General features: G+C 43.1%; 1 protein-coding gene across 7 annotated transcripts; it reads right to left on the reverse strand.

Annotated features, from left to right (window-relative positions):
- Nucleotides 1-8,673: 8,673 nt before the first annotated feature.
- On the reverse strand, nucleotides 8,674-16,327 carry LOC129362038 (phosphatidylinositol 3-kinase regulatory subunit gamma-like). 7 transcript variants are annotated; one of them, XM_055033352.1, is made up of 11 exons: nucleotides 16,149-16,327; nucleotides 15,940-16,041; nucleotides 13,795-13,900; nucleotides 13,577-13,675; nucleotides 13,281-13,470; nucleotides 13,064-13,180; nucleotides 12,276-12,418; nucleotides 11,987-12,163; nucleotides 11,795-11,869; nucleotides 11,506-11,676; nucleotides 8,674-10,408 (listed from the first exon to the last, which is right to left on the reverse strand). In XM_055033352.1, exons 2-11 carry the CDS (start codon nucleotides 15,992-15,994, stop codon nucleotides 10,132-10,134), a joined length of 1,410 nt encoding a protein of 469 aa, XP_054889327.1. In that variant the 5' UTR covers nucleotides 15,995-16,041; nucleotides 16,149-16,327; the 3' UTR covers nucleotides 8,674-10,131. The 7 variants fall into 7 exon arrangements, with proteins under 7 accessions (XP_054889327.1, XP_054889328.1, XP_054889325.1 ...); XM_055033353.1 differs by having other exon boundaries at nucleotides 13,290-13,470; nucleotides 15,940-16,045; XM_055033350.1 differs by having other exon boundaries at nucleotides 15,940-16,045.
- Nucleotides 16,328-16,656: the final 329 nt, after the last annotated feature.

Raw genomic sequence — 16,656 nt, forward strand, 5'->3', positions numbered from 1 at the left:
TTATGTATGTTTGAGTGAATGACATGGCAGGAGGCGTAAAAATGGTACCAAGCAGCCAACATTAGTGTGTTACCAAGAAGCTTTTCTTGACAGATTTTGTCTTGAATTATTACTATGAAGTAAGAATCCTCTTTCATTGAAAAAAGGTTAGGTACAACACAAAGTAATTTTTCTTTTCTGAATGCAAAAATCGGAAACAAATACGTTGTCGACTTGTACAACTAGCACAGTAGCAAATGAAAACTGGCCATTACAGTCGACCGTTTTCCTCTTCACCGAACACGTCCACCTGTGTTATTGGTGCTGAATTTTCCTAAAATACAGTGTTTCCACATGCAGCTCAAACTTTTTTATGACTATTATTTTTAGCTGCAGGAGAAATTAGGTTGGAAAAAAAACATGAAAAAAAAGGGAAAATACAAAAGGAGAAAATGAGAACGTGACTGTTGCACTGCAAGGTGTGGTGGGGAAAGAGAAGTCATCAGTCAGTCTTGTCTTTATGGCTAACGAAGCTGGTTTATTAACTCTCAGAGGTAACAGCAGATCTCAAAATGGCAGCCCTCCCATCAGTCTCCCTGCCACATCCAGCAGTCCACCTGCATACAGGACAAACCCCGCCTTCTCGATTTAAATTGGTCACCCAGCTCAACCTTCCACATTAGGTGCAAAAGGAAACAAAGTAACCTTACTCTAACAATTATTTATCAATAATAAAATATGAGGTTAAATATCTTCTGTATGCAAATGCACGTCATTTTGTTCTTTGAACTACTTTACGTTTCAGTCAATCAGACTCCAACTCCCACCACTGCAATTCCTATAAAACAGTTGGGTCTGAGGCAAGACTCTTCTTTAGCTGGGACCCAAGATGGCTGCCGCATAAGACACACCCACAAGGTAAAAAACCTTCCATTAGGACAGTCACAGAGAGCTGATTTACATGCAAAGGTTAGAGGAAAAACTTATTGCTTTCACAGATGACCATCTACAGTGAGTTTTATAGGAACGACTGGATACTGTCCATGAGATAAAACTGGCTGAAAGTGAATTTGGACAGGTGGAAGATTAAACCACTTGGAGAGAATTTGTGCAAAACCCAGCATTGGTGTAAATATTATGTTGTCAGAACAGTCTTCTGGCCCTCGACATGTAAAACCATGAACCCATGTTTGTTTCGACAGACTCTTTCACCGGCACACACCAACAAGCTAGCGCCCAAGGTGTTTGCGCTTCGAAAGTTGCGACTTGCTCTCCCGCACCGGCGCTGGCAACATTAGTTTCCCGGCCGCGTGCCCGCTGGGTCTTTTTTAATCTATCTAAAAGCTGAATTCCCACAATGAGATTGTCCTCGGAGCTCGAGGGACGGTGAGATGCTCCGTTGAAGTCATTGCTTAGAACCCCTCCTTCTCCTCGTCCTCTTACTCCTTGCTGTCCCTTCTTGAGAAAAAGGACACAGTGTATTTTTTACTTATTTATTTATTTGCTACCAAATTAGGAGGGAATTGTGTAAGCTGTAGGTGGTGATGTCCTGGTCTCTGTGGTTTGTAAAAGTAGGAGATCGGGCTCCAGACCCTGCCTTTAAGCTGGCGCCTGCAAATCTGATTGGCTTGTGCTCGATCTGGATTGACGTTTCTCTTTATGGTTTGACAACAGATGGCATTATGCCATCCCTGAGCTGGCTCAGTGTCACCTCCCATCTCAGACAGATGTGAGCTTGTTACTGAAATCAAAGTCGGTGGCGGTGAACGACATGGCCTATTTCCTTGTCCTCTGACATAACCCAAAGAATACGGCAAAATGCCAGTCAATGTACTAAATCAATTTAATTCATCTTTTTTGAACTTTTCATCTTTTCTCACCACAAATGTCAATGTGTCTTCATTTGAAATATTTCAAGCTCTGTCAGATTGGGTGGCCAGTGTCTTTAAACATCAGTTTTCTGAATCTAGCCAGATTCTCGATCGTGTTCATCTATAGGGTTGTTGTGTATTTAGCCCCATTTACCATTTTTCACCCTCATGCTTCAAAGTGGGTTCAGTTTTTCAACACATTTTGGATGCAGACTATAAATTTCACTCATCTGACTAAAGTACTTTCACCCGCATGTTTGGCTTGTGGCAAACTTGCTATGCCTTTCTTTCAGCAACAGCTTTCTTCTTCCTAATTTTCCATTAAGGCCAAATTAGTAAAAACCAACCCCCTTGTTCTACCCTTCACATTATACAGACAGTCTATTGAGAAACGATTACTTGCTCAAGACGTGGACCCTGTTGAGGTTTTATATCCAATCACTATGACGTCAGCGCGACCGTGTGCAGCTCAACGGAAATTGCCTGCGTTGAAAACATCAACCACTGCGAAGACAGAAGTGCCGAGTTGAATAACATAGACTCAATATTTGGAAGCGTGGCTAATCTGAACAGCTTCATTCACTTCTTCCTCTGCTAAAACAACAGGCTGACTGTGGTTCTAAAATGACGCAGAAAATTGACGTCATCGTTCACAACTTCTCCTTCTGTTCACTGATTGGCCCGGTTGAAATTCTACCAAAGGGGATTCAAATCAATGGGAGAAAACGCAGGCGGATAACTGAATGGAGATGTGAATCTAGTGGAATTGGGTAGGAAGGCAATGGCCAGGCTATGTCACGGTGGATGACGATGTCTTAGTTGTAGTTGTGCCATACTCCTATTGTATGGCACAACTACTTGCAGTTCTGGGAGACCAAAACTCCCGATGTAGTTTGGTCTCTATTGTTCTGAGGCTTTTATAGCTTGACTTTTACCTATTTAAAATGAAACAGTAAGTGGACTCTATTTACTTATTAGATGACATCTGAAGGCAGTTGGTGGACTGGGTTTTATTTACGGTAACGGGATGAATACATATGCATGCCACACCTATTTGTGCAAACTATTTTGGAAACATTGACTTATTTTCCATCCACTTTTTACAGTTGTGCTTCACTTGCCATTCCTCCATCACATAAAATACTTTAAAGCATGCACAGTTGCTAATTAAAAAGTGAAGCTGAATGGGGCGTAAATACTTTCACAAGGTATTGCAATGTAATGTGTTACAGAACTTGGCGACACCAATCATCGACTGTAGGACGTCTTCTCGATGCGGAGTGTTGCTGAAAATGTGTACAAATACAGTTGAGTTTAGGATATTGACGTCAGGCGTTCATATGTAGTTTCATTTAAATGATCTTTTTATTTTTGCAGCTGATGGATGAGGGTCACTCGGTCAAAATCTCAACTCCTGCAACTCCTAACTTTTTTCTTCTTTTTTTTTTTTTCCACGAACAGCTTCAACTATTACACACAGCCAGCAGAAAAAAAGTTTTATTTGTGGTGATACAAAAGAGCCGTGGCTCTGCTGCAGTGTTTAATGGGTCTAGTCTGCACCCTACACGGCGGTTGGCAAGCAACAGGATCTCCTGCCCTCAGCCTATAAGCCCGCTTTAACGTGAGCCTGTAAAAAAAAAAAAAAAAAAAAAAAAAACGAGAGGTGGGGGGGGAGGGAGAAAAAAAATCCTTATCGATTCTGCCTTCAACATAGCAACTGCTTGCTGATTGGCCGAGGGGGGCGGCGCGTTCTCCGGCTCCCATTGGCTGATCCCGGAGCGTGAAAGTGTGGAGTCGGACAGAGACAGAGGAGAGGAGACGCTCGATTGGCTCCTCCGAACTGAAAGCGAAAAGCTATTTTTCTAAAAGCCTGGGAGACAGTTGGCCGTGTGTGTTTGTGTTATAGGCGTGACTCCAAAGGTAATTCGTCCTGCTACCCCCACCCCACCTCGCTTCCCCTCCTCCTTTCTTTGTCAGTCAGAACCAATTTAAATCGAGAACTGCGAGGCAAAAATGTGAGGATTTTAATGGAGGAAGCTGGTTGACGGGGGACCGCGCGCGCCGGGAGGGAGAACTGGATGAACGACTAACACAAGACCTTTCACAATGAATCCAGACACAGAGGGTGGAATTAAGAGACTTTTCTAGAAGTCATTTTTGTTCCAACTTTAGTGGTACTTTAGCATTAGCCCCCCCACCCCCCAGGCAACCTTTGCAAAGAAGCCATATTTATTCTGTGCTTTTCTAATACCAGTGTTATGAGCATTGGCAATGAACTTACCAAAGAGACCTCTTGGATATTTTTTTCACACTAGCCATAGTTCGCTTCCGGCAAACTGGTGCGTTTATCTAGAAAGTCCGGTTCGTTTTGGGAGGTGTGAATGCGCAATGGGACTCCCAAAATAGTGAGCCGTGGTCCGCCTGAGAACCCGGTTCCCGTTTCGGTCGAAATGCAAATGCTTGGTGAACGCCAATGGACAGTGGACCACTCTAAAAGCAAGAAGTGAAATTACTGGGCCATCCATGCCTTGAAATACTTTAGCCATTCTCGTATTGACAGATGGCAACAATTGCTTCTCTGGGGTCATTTGCTGATACCTCCCCAGCTTTTCAGACCATGTCCACATGGAAATCGTTGCCTGTTTGTAAAACACTTACCGGCCGTTTCCAGAAATGTTTTCACCCACACCAAAACACAGAGAACTGTCCAAAACGCTGTTTTTATTCCCCTACACCTCTAGAGTCGCCAAACATGGAGTACAGGACATTAGTATAGAGACATACAACTCTTCAACTACATACATACAACTAAACAGAAATGCAAACATGGAATATGTCATTTGTCAGCCTTCTGTTTTCAGTCAAATAGCACAGAGTACAGATCATTTTGTGAAGTCAATCAATCAGGGAATCTACAAACATGCAATCTCCCATTACAATGCTTATGACGCGTTTTGGGTCATAGGTCAAGTTAGAGCTAATACGTCTGGTTTTGACAAAAAGAGGCGTTTTTCACTGTCTACATAAAAACACCAGGGTGAAATTTTCAGTGTTGGAGCCTGTTTAAAGCTCCCAAACGTGTAGAATCTCCTAAAACACCGTTTCCATGAAGACGAAGGGCACAAATGGTGACAAACCTTCCTGTTTGGGAAAAGAAAAAAAATATTCTGATGCTGAACATCACACCAGTGTGAGTCCTGACCTCCACACTGCCAAACCCTCTTGGATACCGTCTCAGTTTCTAATGATCAATTGATTAGCGGCATTTAGCTTCTGCTGTTAAGGCAGAAAGGATGTAATTAGTTGTTCACACATAGTTTCGTTTTGGCTTCAGATTTCTTTTTCCTAAATAATGACTGTGGAATATAATGTGTGTTTAGCTCAATTTGAGGTCAGATTTAGATCGTTTTATAAGCCTATAAAGAGCAAATATAAATGAACTCAGACCTTGGCAAAAAGTGTTCTGACAGTTAAAATCTCTGCTCCCAAACATTTGCATATGGTTTATTTTCTTTTTCCACTAACCCTCCCCCTGGATTCCCTTCCAAACAAAAACGATACACCAGTCTTGTTTGAAATGTTGGTAGAACAATATTTAATCTAAGTGCAGGCCTTTAAGAGATCAGTTCGCCAACTATTGGGGACCACAGAGGAAGAATCCCCACCATAATTACAACAAATGCTAGCTGATTCAACGGTGTGTTTATGTTGGAGGGTTCTGTGACGTGGGGGGTGTGTTGTTTCGATTCCCTTATTTCCATTACTGAAGCCAGGATAAATTCCAGAGTCAACTTTGGGTCGAGCTCGGTACAGCAGAATGGCGCTGCAAACCACATCATCAAGAGTCGTTTGTTTAGCAGAGCAGTTGCGCAACAACCACATCAGTTTTCTTCTATATCTAGTGAAATGGTAGATGACAAGCCTCTATCTGCCAAGAGCCGATTCTGTCTACATTGGTTACCATGTTTTTTACAAATAAAAGTCTGAAAAGTGAGGTATCCATTTGTATTCAGACCCCCCAGAGTCATGTAGGACGGCCTTTATCTGGGATGCACGACTGCGGGTCCTTGGGGGAATGACAGCTTTGCACATCTGGACACCAATTTTTGCCTATTCTTTGCAAAATATTTCAACTGTCTATGAACAGCAACTTCTGATTGTTACCACAGATTTTCAAACGGTTTAAGGTCAAGTCTTCAACTGGACTATTGTAATTCTGAGGGCGTGGTGAGACGTGTTGTTCTGTCATAAGGTGAACTTCTGTCCCGGTCTCAAGTCTTTTGCAGCCTCTAATACTGTTTTTAGGTTGCTTTCCATTTCTGAATTTATTTTTTAGTTTTGTATTGTAGTTTCGCAAACCTATCTGAAAAATCAAATTGGTTCCGATTTGGTCACAAATGATAACTTTTTTAACTTTGTGCAGGGTTTCCTCCAGAAAACCTGCTCAGCCAGGTGTTAGGGGCAATAGGACAAACTGGGGGAAACCCAGTTGTTTGTTTAGGAAAAATGCACACAAATCATGTCAATATGGTATTAAAATATTTTGTAGATGCCTATAAACTTTGTCCAAATTCTGTCGGAGGTTTGAACAAAACCATTCAAAGGAAAAACCACAACGGATGTATCAAACTTGAATAAAAAGTACTTTTATCAGTATTAGCTGGGGACACCTGCGCTGTATTTACTTGGTATCGGATCCATGCAAAAGTATGCAGTACTGCACGGCTCTAGTGAGCAGTTTAAAGACCTTACAGTTTTCCACTTGTCTGGTGTAAAATTTACACCCGGCAAATGTGGACATTTTTCTTCCAGCGCATGTAGCAGTAGATGCTAGAAGCTCGCCCAAACAGCTCCAAAACCCAACCCCAGAAAATGCCAGCCTCCCACTGAAATATGCCTGGCTTTTTATGTGGTAAATACGTGTGAAATCTATTCCCTGAACACATTTTTCCTGTCCCTCCTCTTTCCTGTCCCTCCACCCACTCCCTCTCCGTCAGTTCGGACTCTCACGCAGCCCGAGGATGACTCACCTTTGGTACATTTTGTCCTGTCCATCTATCTTCGGTGCATATGGTCAATCCCGACAGAGCCTTCCAAGCTGACACAGGTAACGAGGAGTAATCCGTGCCCTGGAACTGTGCCTCATTAATCCTCACCGAATGCAGGCCTCATGCGATGCTCGAAAGAGGCCACCTGTTGTCGAGGTCACTCAGGACCTGTAGTAGTGTCATCTAGGGTCATCGACAGCAATCTCTGCAACGGGTTACAGAGGCCTGGTCTGTCAACTCGGAACAGTTTTAATTGTTATCAGGTAGCAACGGGGCCCACTGCTGAATACACAACATGGGACGGAAGCCCGGGATGTTCTAAAGCTGGCAAAGTGGAACTTGACATTCCTGCATTCCTTTCAGCGCGGCGTTTAAGCGAAAGTCGTTTTTCACGATACGGCATTCCTCGCACAGCTAGCTGGGTATACATATTTTTCCGGTGACTTAATGGCACCTAGAGTACAGAGAGCTTGCACACATCCTGCCATTGTCTTCATCACTTCCTCTCTCCCCCCCAAGCTCCCAAAACCTCCATCTGTCCACAGAATGTCCTCCGTTGCCCCCAAAGCTTTCTGAGCTCTGGTAGCCGAGAAAAACAATCCTTTCAGACTTCAGTGGACGTCTGAAAGAGAAACGGCAAACTTTAGACAATGTGTTGACCGTCTACGGTTTGCATCATTAAAATGTCTTGAGTGCTTTTGTGTTTTAAAATCGACTAGTAGGGCATAGTCTAAAGACATTATAGAGCTTTTGAAAAGTTTTTGTGGGATTTGTTAAAGCAGGTAACATTGTAACATAATCTACAACTGAAAGTAATGATTTAAAAAAAAAAAAAAAAAAAAAAGCTATTCACACATAGAAGCATGTTCTTGTCAGATTGTTTCCTGAAGGCAACATTGTTCTATTGTGAAAACAAGAACACCATCTCTTGTAGAGCCATTCGTCATAATTTAGTGTAGATCTTTGCAGCTTAACAAAGACATTAAATGTTGGTTACAGGGCTATTACTACAGCTTTTACTGCATTTCACCCTCTTTATCCTCATCCTGATGCTGCACATGGAGTGTGATTTCTACATTTTTCCTCTTCAGAGTATAAAAACCTAAGTGCCTGACGTTTACTTTATCACACCTAACATGAAATGTATCTTTAATTGATCAAAATGAAATCATGGTGAATGGGACACAGTATATTATATGTAAAAAACCCTTAATGTACTCCTGAAGTAACATGAATGAATCATTATGGATATAATGATTCATTGTAAAATTGCACTATCAAAAATGTAATTCCCCAAAAGGGAATTTGAGTAGACGTCCACAGTCACGTGACAAACTAAAGCACACTTATTGGTTCCTCATAATTTCTCCCTCCTTCGACTTAGTAAAGTCGAAGGAGGGAGGGGACACCACTGCATTACGGCGCAACGTAATGCAGTGGTGTCCAAACTTTAAATAATATTTTCATTGTGAGTTAGAGATCAAACGTGCAATACTTGAAGTAGACATGAACAAATTACTGTACGCCTGAAAAAGGGGTTTCTAGTTTTCTCCTAGAAACAAGAACATGATTTAAAATTGGTCAAAAAAAAAAAATCACAAATGTTTACAAAAAAAAAAAATTCAATGAATTTTTGTGACAAAATACTTATTGTCAAAATATGTAGTGTTGTTCAATAGGGGCTGTCATCTGAACACCCCCGGTGTAGAGCGCTAAAGCTCTTTCAATCACAAAGCGCGCAACAACTCTTCGAAAGAAAACACAAGACGACTCCGTAAGTTGACAAAACTCTTTTCAGTTTATTGTCTCTCAGCAAGATAAAAGGCCAGGATCTCACATTGCTTAGCTTTTTCCTCGAGGAGTTTCCTCAGTCCTCCAGTGGAGTAAGAATTTCTCAAAAGGATCCGTCATCAACCTCCTCCCCACCAACCAACATGAGCAACACGTTATGGCATCTATAAACAAAGTTGTCCTCTACCTTGGAAAAAAAACAAACAAACAAAACAATAAAAATGTGCAGAGTTTAACATGGATTCCTTTCCTTTTAAGCTATGTAGGCTGTGTGTTAAGAAAAACAAACAAACAAAAAAAAAAGGAACATTCATAGCTAGAGCAACGCCACAATTCAAGTAATGGAGGCAGGATACTTCGGACATCTGGCAGTTCACACAAACAGGCCGCGCAATCCCGAAAAAAACAAACAAAAACAAAATAAAACAAAAACCACCAGGGATCGGGGGGGTAGAGTGCATTTTTTTTTGTGTGTGGCAAATGTCAACCTCTCGCCAACTAGCGACACCGTTGGACACCTCCGTCATTCTCGTCACACATTACAACAATAGAAATACTGTTAGATTGCACTTTCTTCAAGCTTTCATCTTGTGGCGTGTTTATAGAAAAAATATATATAGAATACAAAAAGCTTATACTTCTTTGAGTAACAGAATATAACATACAGTACTTCAGATTATGTTTCGATCAGCACGTCAGCAGGTGTACATACGTCGCCCTACCCTGGCCAAAATGCAGTTACCACACTAAAACAGGGATGTTATTTTTGCTCACTATTAAGTGCTTTGGTCAATGGGTAATAACATTGAGTATGCCTTTACAATGGTTTTCTACAGTATGTTAATGCTACATAATTATCCATTGTATATGAATTGTTTTATATTTAAAAAAAAGGGGGGCAAATAGTTAAGATGCACCATGACTTTTTTTTTTAACATATTCACATGGGGCATTTTATTTTAACCCACCTAACTGATACCGACCTCGTGTCTTTTTTGTTTCCCCATCGCCCCTCCCCACTCACAAATGCACTTTATAGTCGCAACCCCAACACATCTGAGATATTGGTTAAATCTGAAGAGCTGAATCGATTTCCAACGTCGGAAATGGACATCTCCAGCAACTGGGAGGGCACAGCGCCCCCGACGCCAGTGGACAAACTCTCGGTCGCGGACTCCCCCGCTTACCTTCCCCAACACCACAGCCCGAAAGAAAGGGTGGCCCCGGGGAGGGCTTTTGAACAAACGGTGCTGAAATGCTGAAGTAGAAAATCAGTTTGAAACAGTCAAGTTGACATTCAAGTTCCGGTCCCACTTCAAATCTGCGAGATCCCACTCGCGAAAGCTGATGGAATCACCGGTAGTGCAAATCTTCTACGCGATGCACCGTTTTAACGCAGTCCTTCTCACAGGGTACGCGACGGAAAGTCTCTTGCCGCTCGATCACATCTCCGGGGCTGCGGCCGGGAGTCCCGGCTGCATGTGTTTTGGAGTCTGTAACAGTTTGTGTTCGTCGGAGTGCTGGGAAGCGGGGTCCGCCGCCTTGGCGTGCACGGGGTGCAGCAGCCGGACGTCCAGGGCGTCGTTGTGCTGCGCGAGGGAGTGGAGGTGGTAGTGCAGGACGAGGTCTTTGAGCGAGCAGTGGGCGTCGTAGGGCTCGGCGAAGCCGTAACCGTGGGAAGTGCTGTATATCATGCAGTGCTTCACCTCTTCGTTCACGCTGCGTAAAACAGAAAGCATCGGTGAGCGACGGCCGTCTACAACATGGTTGATTTTTGCAGGTGTGATTATATGATGCATACAAATACTTTTGGGTCTAGTTTCTAGTTCTTGGAAGCTGACAGACAAAACTAATCGACACATAACTTTTTATCGACATTGTTTTAAGTAAATAGTTTCGTAATACTGATAAAAAAGTACAAGTTCTATTGACAGATTATTTCACCTACACAAAGAAAAATTTTTAATAATTTGCCCGTGTCGCTAGTACTTAATACTACGATATTATGAGTTTAAAACAAGCTACTATTTTTTTTTTACTGAAATTTTAAATGGAAGTTAGTTTTCTTATTTCAAGTGTACTAAGATATTTGTACTGGAGACTACACCAAACATTTTGTGTTTTTGCAGTATTATGTGTTTGAGGTGGAACTAAATAAAAGACTTATGGATAAATCCTATTTTCTCTGTGTTCACAACTCAAATTAAATGCTTTCTTAATCTCAAACTAAGTTTTCCATGAGCCTTTAAGTGTCGGACCAGGTATTTTGAACTGCGCATCACAGAAGAAAACCTGACACAGGCCTTTAGATTAGCGGTGATAGCTTGGTAGCATCTGTGAACTTTAGGGTTGTTTGCTGCTAGCTGTTAGCCAGTTCTTACAAATTGTTCATTTTTTGTCAGACTTTTCAACAGAATACCCGGGATGCTTCCACACGAGTGACTGGTAAAACGGTGGTGGTTTCATCAACACCTTTTGTAGCTAAGTGTTGTCGGCAGACCCAGCTAGCACTCTGCTAGCCAACTCTGTCAATACAAAAACAACTTTCTGACTTCAAAGTAAGTTTCAACTGAATGAACAGGGTAAAGTGGACATATGTTTACCTGAGTTACTTTACAACTGACTTTGACTTTACCAGATAAAGGTCCATGCTAACAGCACCTGCTAACAACAACCAGATAAAGCCTTACTAGACAAACTACATTTTCACAAGAACTACTAAGGGGTCTTAGCATTGTGACACCTCATGACATTAAATCTCATTCCACCTATAGTCAGGATCATTACAAAAGCAGCCTCAGCTGCTGAATACTCACACAACGGAGCATGCGTAGCATCCCTGCTTGCTGCTCTCTCGGATCAGGAACGTTCCAGAAACTTTGCCTTGAAGCATCTCCTCGGCCTGCGTTCGACTCAGTTCCCCGACGAACCAACTCGCCTCGTCTTGATGTGGTAGGTTCTTCTCATCTCCCTTCAATACGTATGTGCTGGAAGACCAAGATTCGTGCTGTATATATTACATATATATAAATATATATACATGTCTAAAAGTGAAGCACAGCGTTTTCTTTCTGGCTGTAAGAGCATTTAATTGTTAAAACTTACTCATCAAGGCTGTCGTTGTGTATCCCAAGCCAGTCATTTATGCGTTTCTGCCGTACTCCTTTGTGATTAAGCCAGCTGGAAGAAGATAGGATTTTTTTTTTTTTCCCCAATTCAATTTACAGTGTCAGCAAAACTTAAACCGGTTTGTCTTAAGGGCTTTCATGGGTCACATGAAAGGGATAAAGTACTCACTTGAGATACAGGTCTCGGATGTTGCGAAGCTGGATGAGGTCCGGCCGCAAGTTGTTGATCTTCCTGTCCGTCTCTCTGTAATCCTCCACCTGAGTCCTCAAGTCCTCCTCCAGGTGCAGCTTGCTGTCGTAGATCTCGCCAAGTCGGCACTTCAGCTTTTCGTAATTGATCAGAAAGCTACAGAGGGAGGAAGGAAGCAAATGTCACAGATCCAACTCAGACGAATACGAGGGAGCAGCATTTCACATTTTTTTGTTTTGTTTTGAAAGCCGCGTCATGTTTTAAGTACCTCTCCAAATCATTGTCGGTTCCCTCCGACAGGCTGTTCCTCTCAAACTCCTCTCCGTATCGCTCCTGCTCGCGACACTGCTCCTCGAAGATCAGCATTGCCTCGTTGAAGGCCTCTATTGCCGTGCGCTTCATCTGGATCTCCTGAAAAGTAGAAAGAAAGATTTATGAGATAAAAAAAACAAAACAAAACAAAAAAAACTCCCATCAAAAACCCATTTCTAATGTACCGCAGAGTATTAGAGCCACATTAGGAAAATAAAAAGATGATAATTATTCCCAGAATAAAGTCAAAAGACTAAGAGAACAGAGTCGAAATACAATGAGAAAATATTTTTAGAATTTTAAAGTGGTAATTTTATGACTTAATTTTCGTAATACTATAACTTTATTCTTGTATGACTTTTCTCTCATAGTACTAACTTTTTTCTTGTAATATTATGACTTTATTTTGGTAGTTTATGACTTTTCTCTCAAATTATTTCAACTTGGTTCCTGCATGACTTTCTTTCTTGTAACATTGGCTTAATTCTCTAAATAAATTATTTTAATCTAATTTTATCTCGACTTGATTCTCGTATGTCTTTATTGTCGAAATGAGACTTAATTCATCTTTATTCTTGTGCGACTTTACTCTCGTACTATTGACTATTTTCCCAATACTGACTTTATTCTCATATGACTTTATCCCCGTAATGTTATTCTTATCTTCTCCGTTTGCTCTTTGCGTGGCCCTAACACTCTGTGGTCCTAACGAAAGACGCCGACTTATATGAACCAGCCAGTTACCTGCGAGGTCTTGGTGAAGGCTTCATAAAGACGGTCAAACTCTTTCGACTTCTCTTGGTACTGATTGTGGACCTCTTTGAGCTTTCTGCCAGCAACGTCAACGCTGTCTTCTTTCACCTGAAGTCCAAAACGGCAGCCGATCAAAAGACGTACGACTTACACTCACTTCATTATTTTTTAAAAGTCTGTATGGTAGGACGTGTTGTCGGTGGCAGACCTCGCTGACCTGTTGGAAACGGGACACGGGATGCATGAGCATCAGGTCCAGCATGGCGTTGTACTCCACCAGCGAGTGGTGCTGGTAGTACCAGATGAGCTCCACCACCGACGTGAACGTGAAGGGGTCCGAGAAGCCGTACTTCCCGTCACGGTGGTAGATCTTGATCAGCTTGTTGTGTCCGTCTTTCCTGCGACGGTGGAAAAAAGATATATGCAAATTTGGAAGGTAGAGAATTAGATTGGAGAGTCACGGTCAGATTGGACGGATTTCTCTCCGTCTTTTCTTTAACATACCGTAAAGTCAAAGTAAAATCTCCTTGCAGCTTCGTGGACGCGTCGCGCACCAGGAAGGAGCCGTCAGGTGTGTCGCGAAGCTTCTCGTTCACCTCGTCTCTGTGGATAAATCGGTAGACGTGGGTCTTACTTTCCAACAAACCAGATACCAGATCTGGATAAATAATATATATATTTTTAGATATATACTTTTTTTAATCCTGAAAAAGTTCCTTTACCTTGTTATATCTCCCCAGTACCATTCGGCGTCCTGAAGCGAACACACAGGTGGAGAAAGGCAGTTGTTGTTGTTCATCGCTGGCTTTGTGGACCGGGGAGGAAGAGCTGCACACACACACACACACACACAAAAAAAGGTTACATTTTATAAGTATGGTGAAAGGAATTGCCATTGGATTTACTCCTCCCGTTCACACCAGCACACACACCCGCTTCTTTTAAACACCCTCAGATGATGAAACTGGTTAGGATCTAAGGACAAGCCCAGGCAAGTTTCCAACAGATGTCAGGAGGCCAAATCATTAGGAAGACTCTGAGTGGGGGTCATTATCTCCTCAAAAGTGGTGATAAACCGTGAATTTTTAATTGCGCAAAACGTGAGAACAGTAATTATTACTAGACTAAAATTGCTTCTTTTTTTTCTTTTTCTTGGAAGCTGACTTCAAGCTGTCCCAACAGGTGTAGAAAACCTCTCGATTATAATTCAGACCGCCCCTCCTGTCTGTTAGGTTTACATAGTACACATTTCCAAGGTATGTAAAAGGGAGAGGGAGGAAAAAAAATCTAAGAGTAAGCATTTCTTTAAAATAAACACATCACGCATATAAAAGTAGGGCGAACCGCATCAAGAGGAGTTGAAGGGCGGCATATTTCACGGCCGGACAAAAGTGCCTTTCATGAGGCGGTCGGAGGGGGAAAATGGGGGGGATGTGGCAGTCGCGCAGCATCCGCTCACCTCTTTTTCTGACCTTAAAATAAGCAAAAGGCAGGTGCAGGAGGCACGAATGCGGTGAGACTCTGGAAGTCTGAAAAAATTTTCATCTGCGCAACCACCTCGTCCGTCTGTCTCTCTGCTGATCGCTTGCCAGAACGCCAAGTCCCCCCCGCCTGCCAAAATCAACATCCCCGCGAATGGATCAGACAGGGCAATGCAATGTTTCATAATTAAGTATTAAGTATGACCAAAACTTAGCTTTTTTTTTTTCTTCCCCTGGTAGTTTTCCTCAAGTCCCGACCCACGCCCCTTCGTCCACACACACATGCACACACACACACAGATACTGGCGCCTTTACATACATAATCAGTTTATACATTATGTCACAATGATGAACTGGAAATGATTGGGTTATTGTACATATGAAATTCAAGATTTTTTTTCATTTTTTTATCCACAAGTTTTACAAATGTCTCTGTTCCAACTTTGACTTTGTGCCGAGTTAGAACTCGTAACGTTGGTTTCGCCTTGTGAATTTCTCTGAATGCAACAATGCGACACAAAGAAAGAGAAATAAATGAAAAAACAACATCTTTATCATGCATTTCTTTTCTGTTGCTGAGTTCTTCTGCCGCCCCCTGGCTATGCGCCACCCTGGGCGGTGAGACATGTCGCCCACATCAAAAGCCGCCTCATTAACTGCGGCTAAAAACGACGCGAGCCTTTTGACAATTACGACAAAACGTGGATTTGCGAGGTTTTGTCGCGGCTTGGGACATTTCACTTTTAATCACGGCCATTGTCACCGTCATTAAAGTGGAATGACGCATTAATAGTCACACGGTGAAAAAGACAAAAGCGAGTAAAACCACAGCGCGGACCTGTTCGTCGCGAGACCTTCTCGCCTGCAGCCTACTTTCAGAGGAGACCAATGAGGCACGGCTGACTGCGGAGGAGGACAAAGCCCTCGTTTCACGGAGTCGCTCATTAACGCTTCTTTTCCTCACATTTATTTATTTCCCCCCCCCGCTCCTTTTGTTTCCTAAAGCCGAAGCAAAACCGTCCGCAGCCTCGCGGACCGTCACCGCGAGCCCGGCGAGCGCGCGCCGAGACAAAAGGAAAGGAGAGCTGCGCTCTGCGCCCGGTCCGAAGAAGAAGAGGGTATTACGTAATTGCCAAGTGAATTTGCGCTATGCGTGCCCGGGCAGCGCCGCTGGGGGAGCGCAGCGGCGCTGCCCCGGAGACGGTCATTAAACCCGCCCGCATGTGCAGCATTTAATCATCTCTGTTACAGACGTGACAGAAGACGACGCGTAAAGGAGACGGACGGGAAGAGAGGGACGGCTTCTTTTTTCCTTTTCTCTTTTTTTTTTGGGAAGCCGTAGCGGAGCCAAGACAATGGCTGCCTGTGGTTTAACCCTGACTTACCTGGTGGTGCTTGATCCATTTCGATGTAGAATAAACCTTCGGGAGGATAAACCATTCCTGTTTTGCGGCAGTAGTCCCAGTTTTGCACGCGTTTTCTTTAAGCTTGCTTTCAAAAAGAAAAAGAAAAAAAAAATTTTTTTCTGATGAAAGATCTAATTTACGCTTCGGTGCAGACGCAGCGTCCGGCATAGACCGAGACTAAAACAAACCTCCTTCGATCCCAAGTTGGAAAACATCCCAGACTCCAGATGCGTTGTGTCAGCAAAGCCTGTCAAGAGGCTGAAAGGTTCTGCTTTCCTCTGTCTCCGTCTCTTTCTTTAAAAGAGATTGTCTGACGGCCAGTCCTCCTCGCTGAGTGGCGCAGCTCCTCTTTGGCTCATCTCGGAAGTGCGGCGGCTTTAAAGGGGCAGCGCAGACATCATCTTGGCGCAGACCAACCCGACGAGGGGAGGGGGGGGGGGGGAGGCTGGGGAAGGTGGCGTTTCTGCACCGACCTCTCCCGCTCAGATCACACCTCCGCCGAATTCAACGACACGCTCGTCCGAACAGAAACACCGGACAACAATCCCGACGCCTCCAGATGCGTGTGTTCGGGGATTTTCTTTAATGCCCTAACCCCGAGCCTACATCATAATGGTACCGCCCGGACCGTTTCATTCAGCTCCCCTCCGCCTGGCTAAAACAGCTGAAAAAAAAAATCCTTGCAGGGCATGAATG

The sequence above is a fragment of the Poeciliopsis prolifica genome, unplaced genomic scaffold (genome assembly GCF_027474105.1).
Source record: "Poeciliopsis prolifica strain line A6 unplaced genomic scaffold, Auburn_PproV2 SCAFFOLD008, whole genome shotgun sequence".
Lineage (NCBI taxonomy): Eukaryota > Metazoa > Chordata > Actinopteri > Cyprinodontiformes > Poeciliidae > Poeciliopsis > Poeciliopsis prolifica.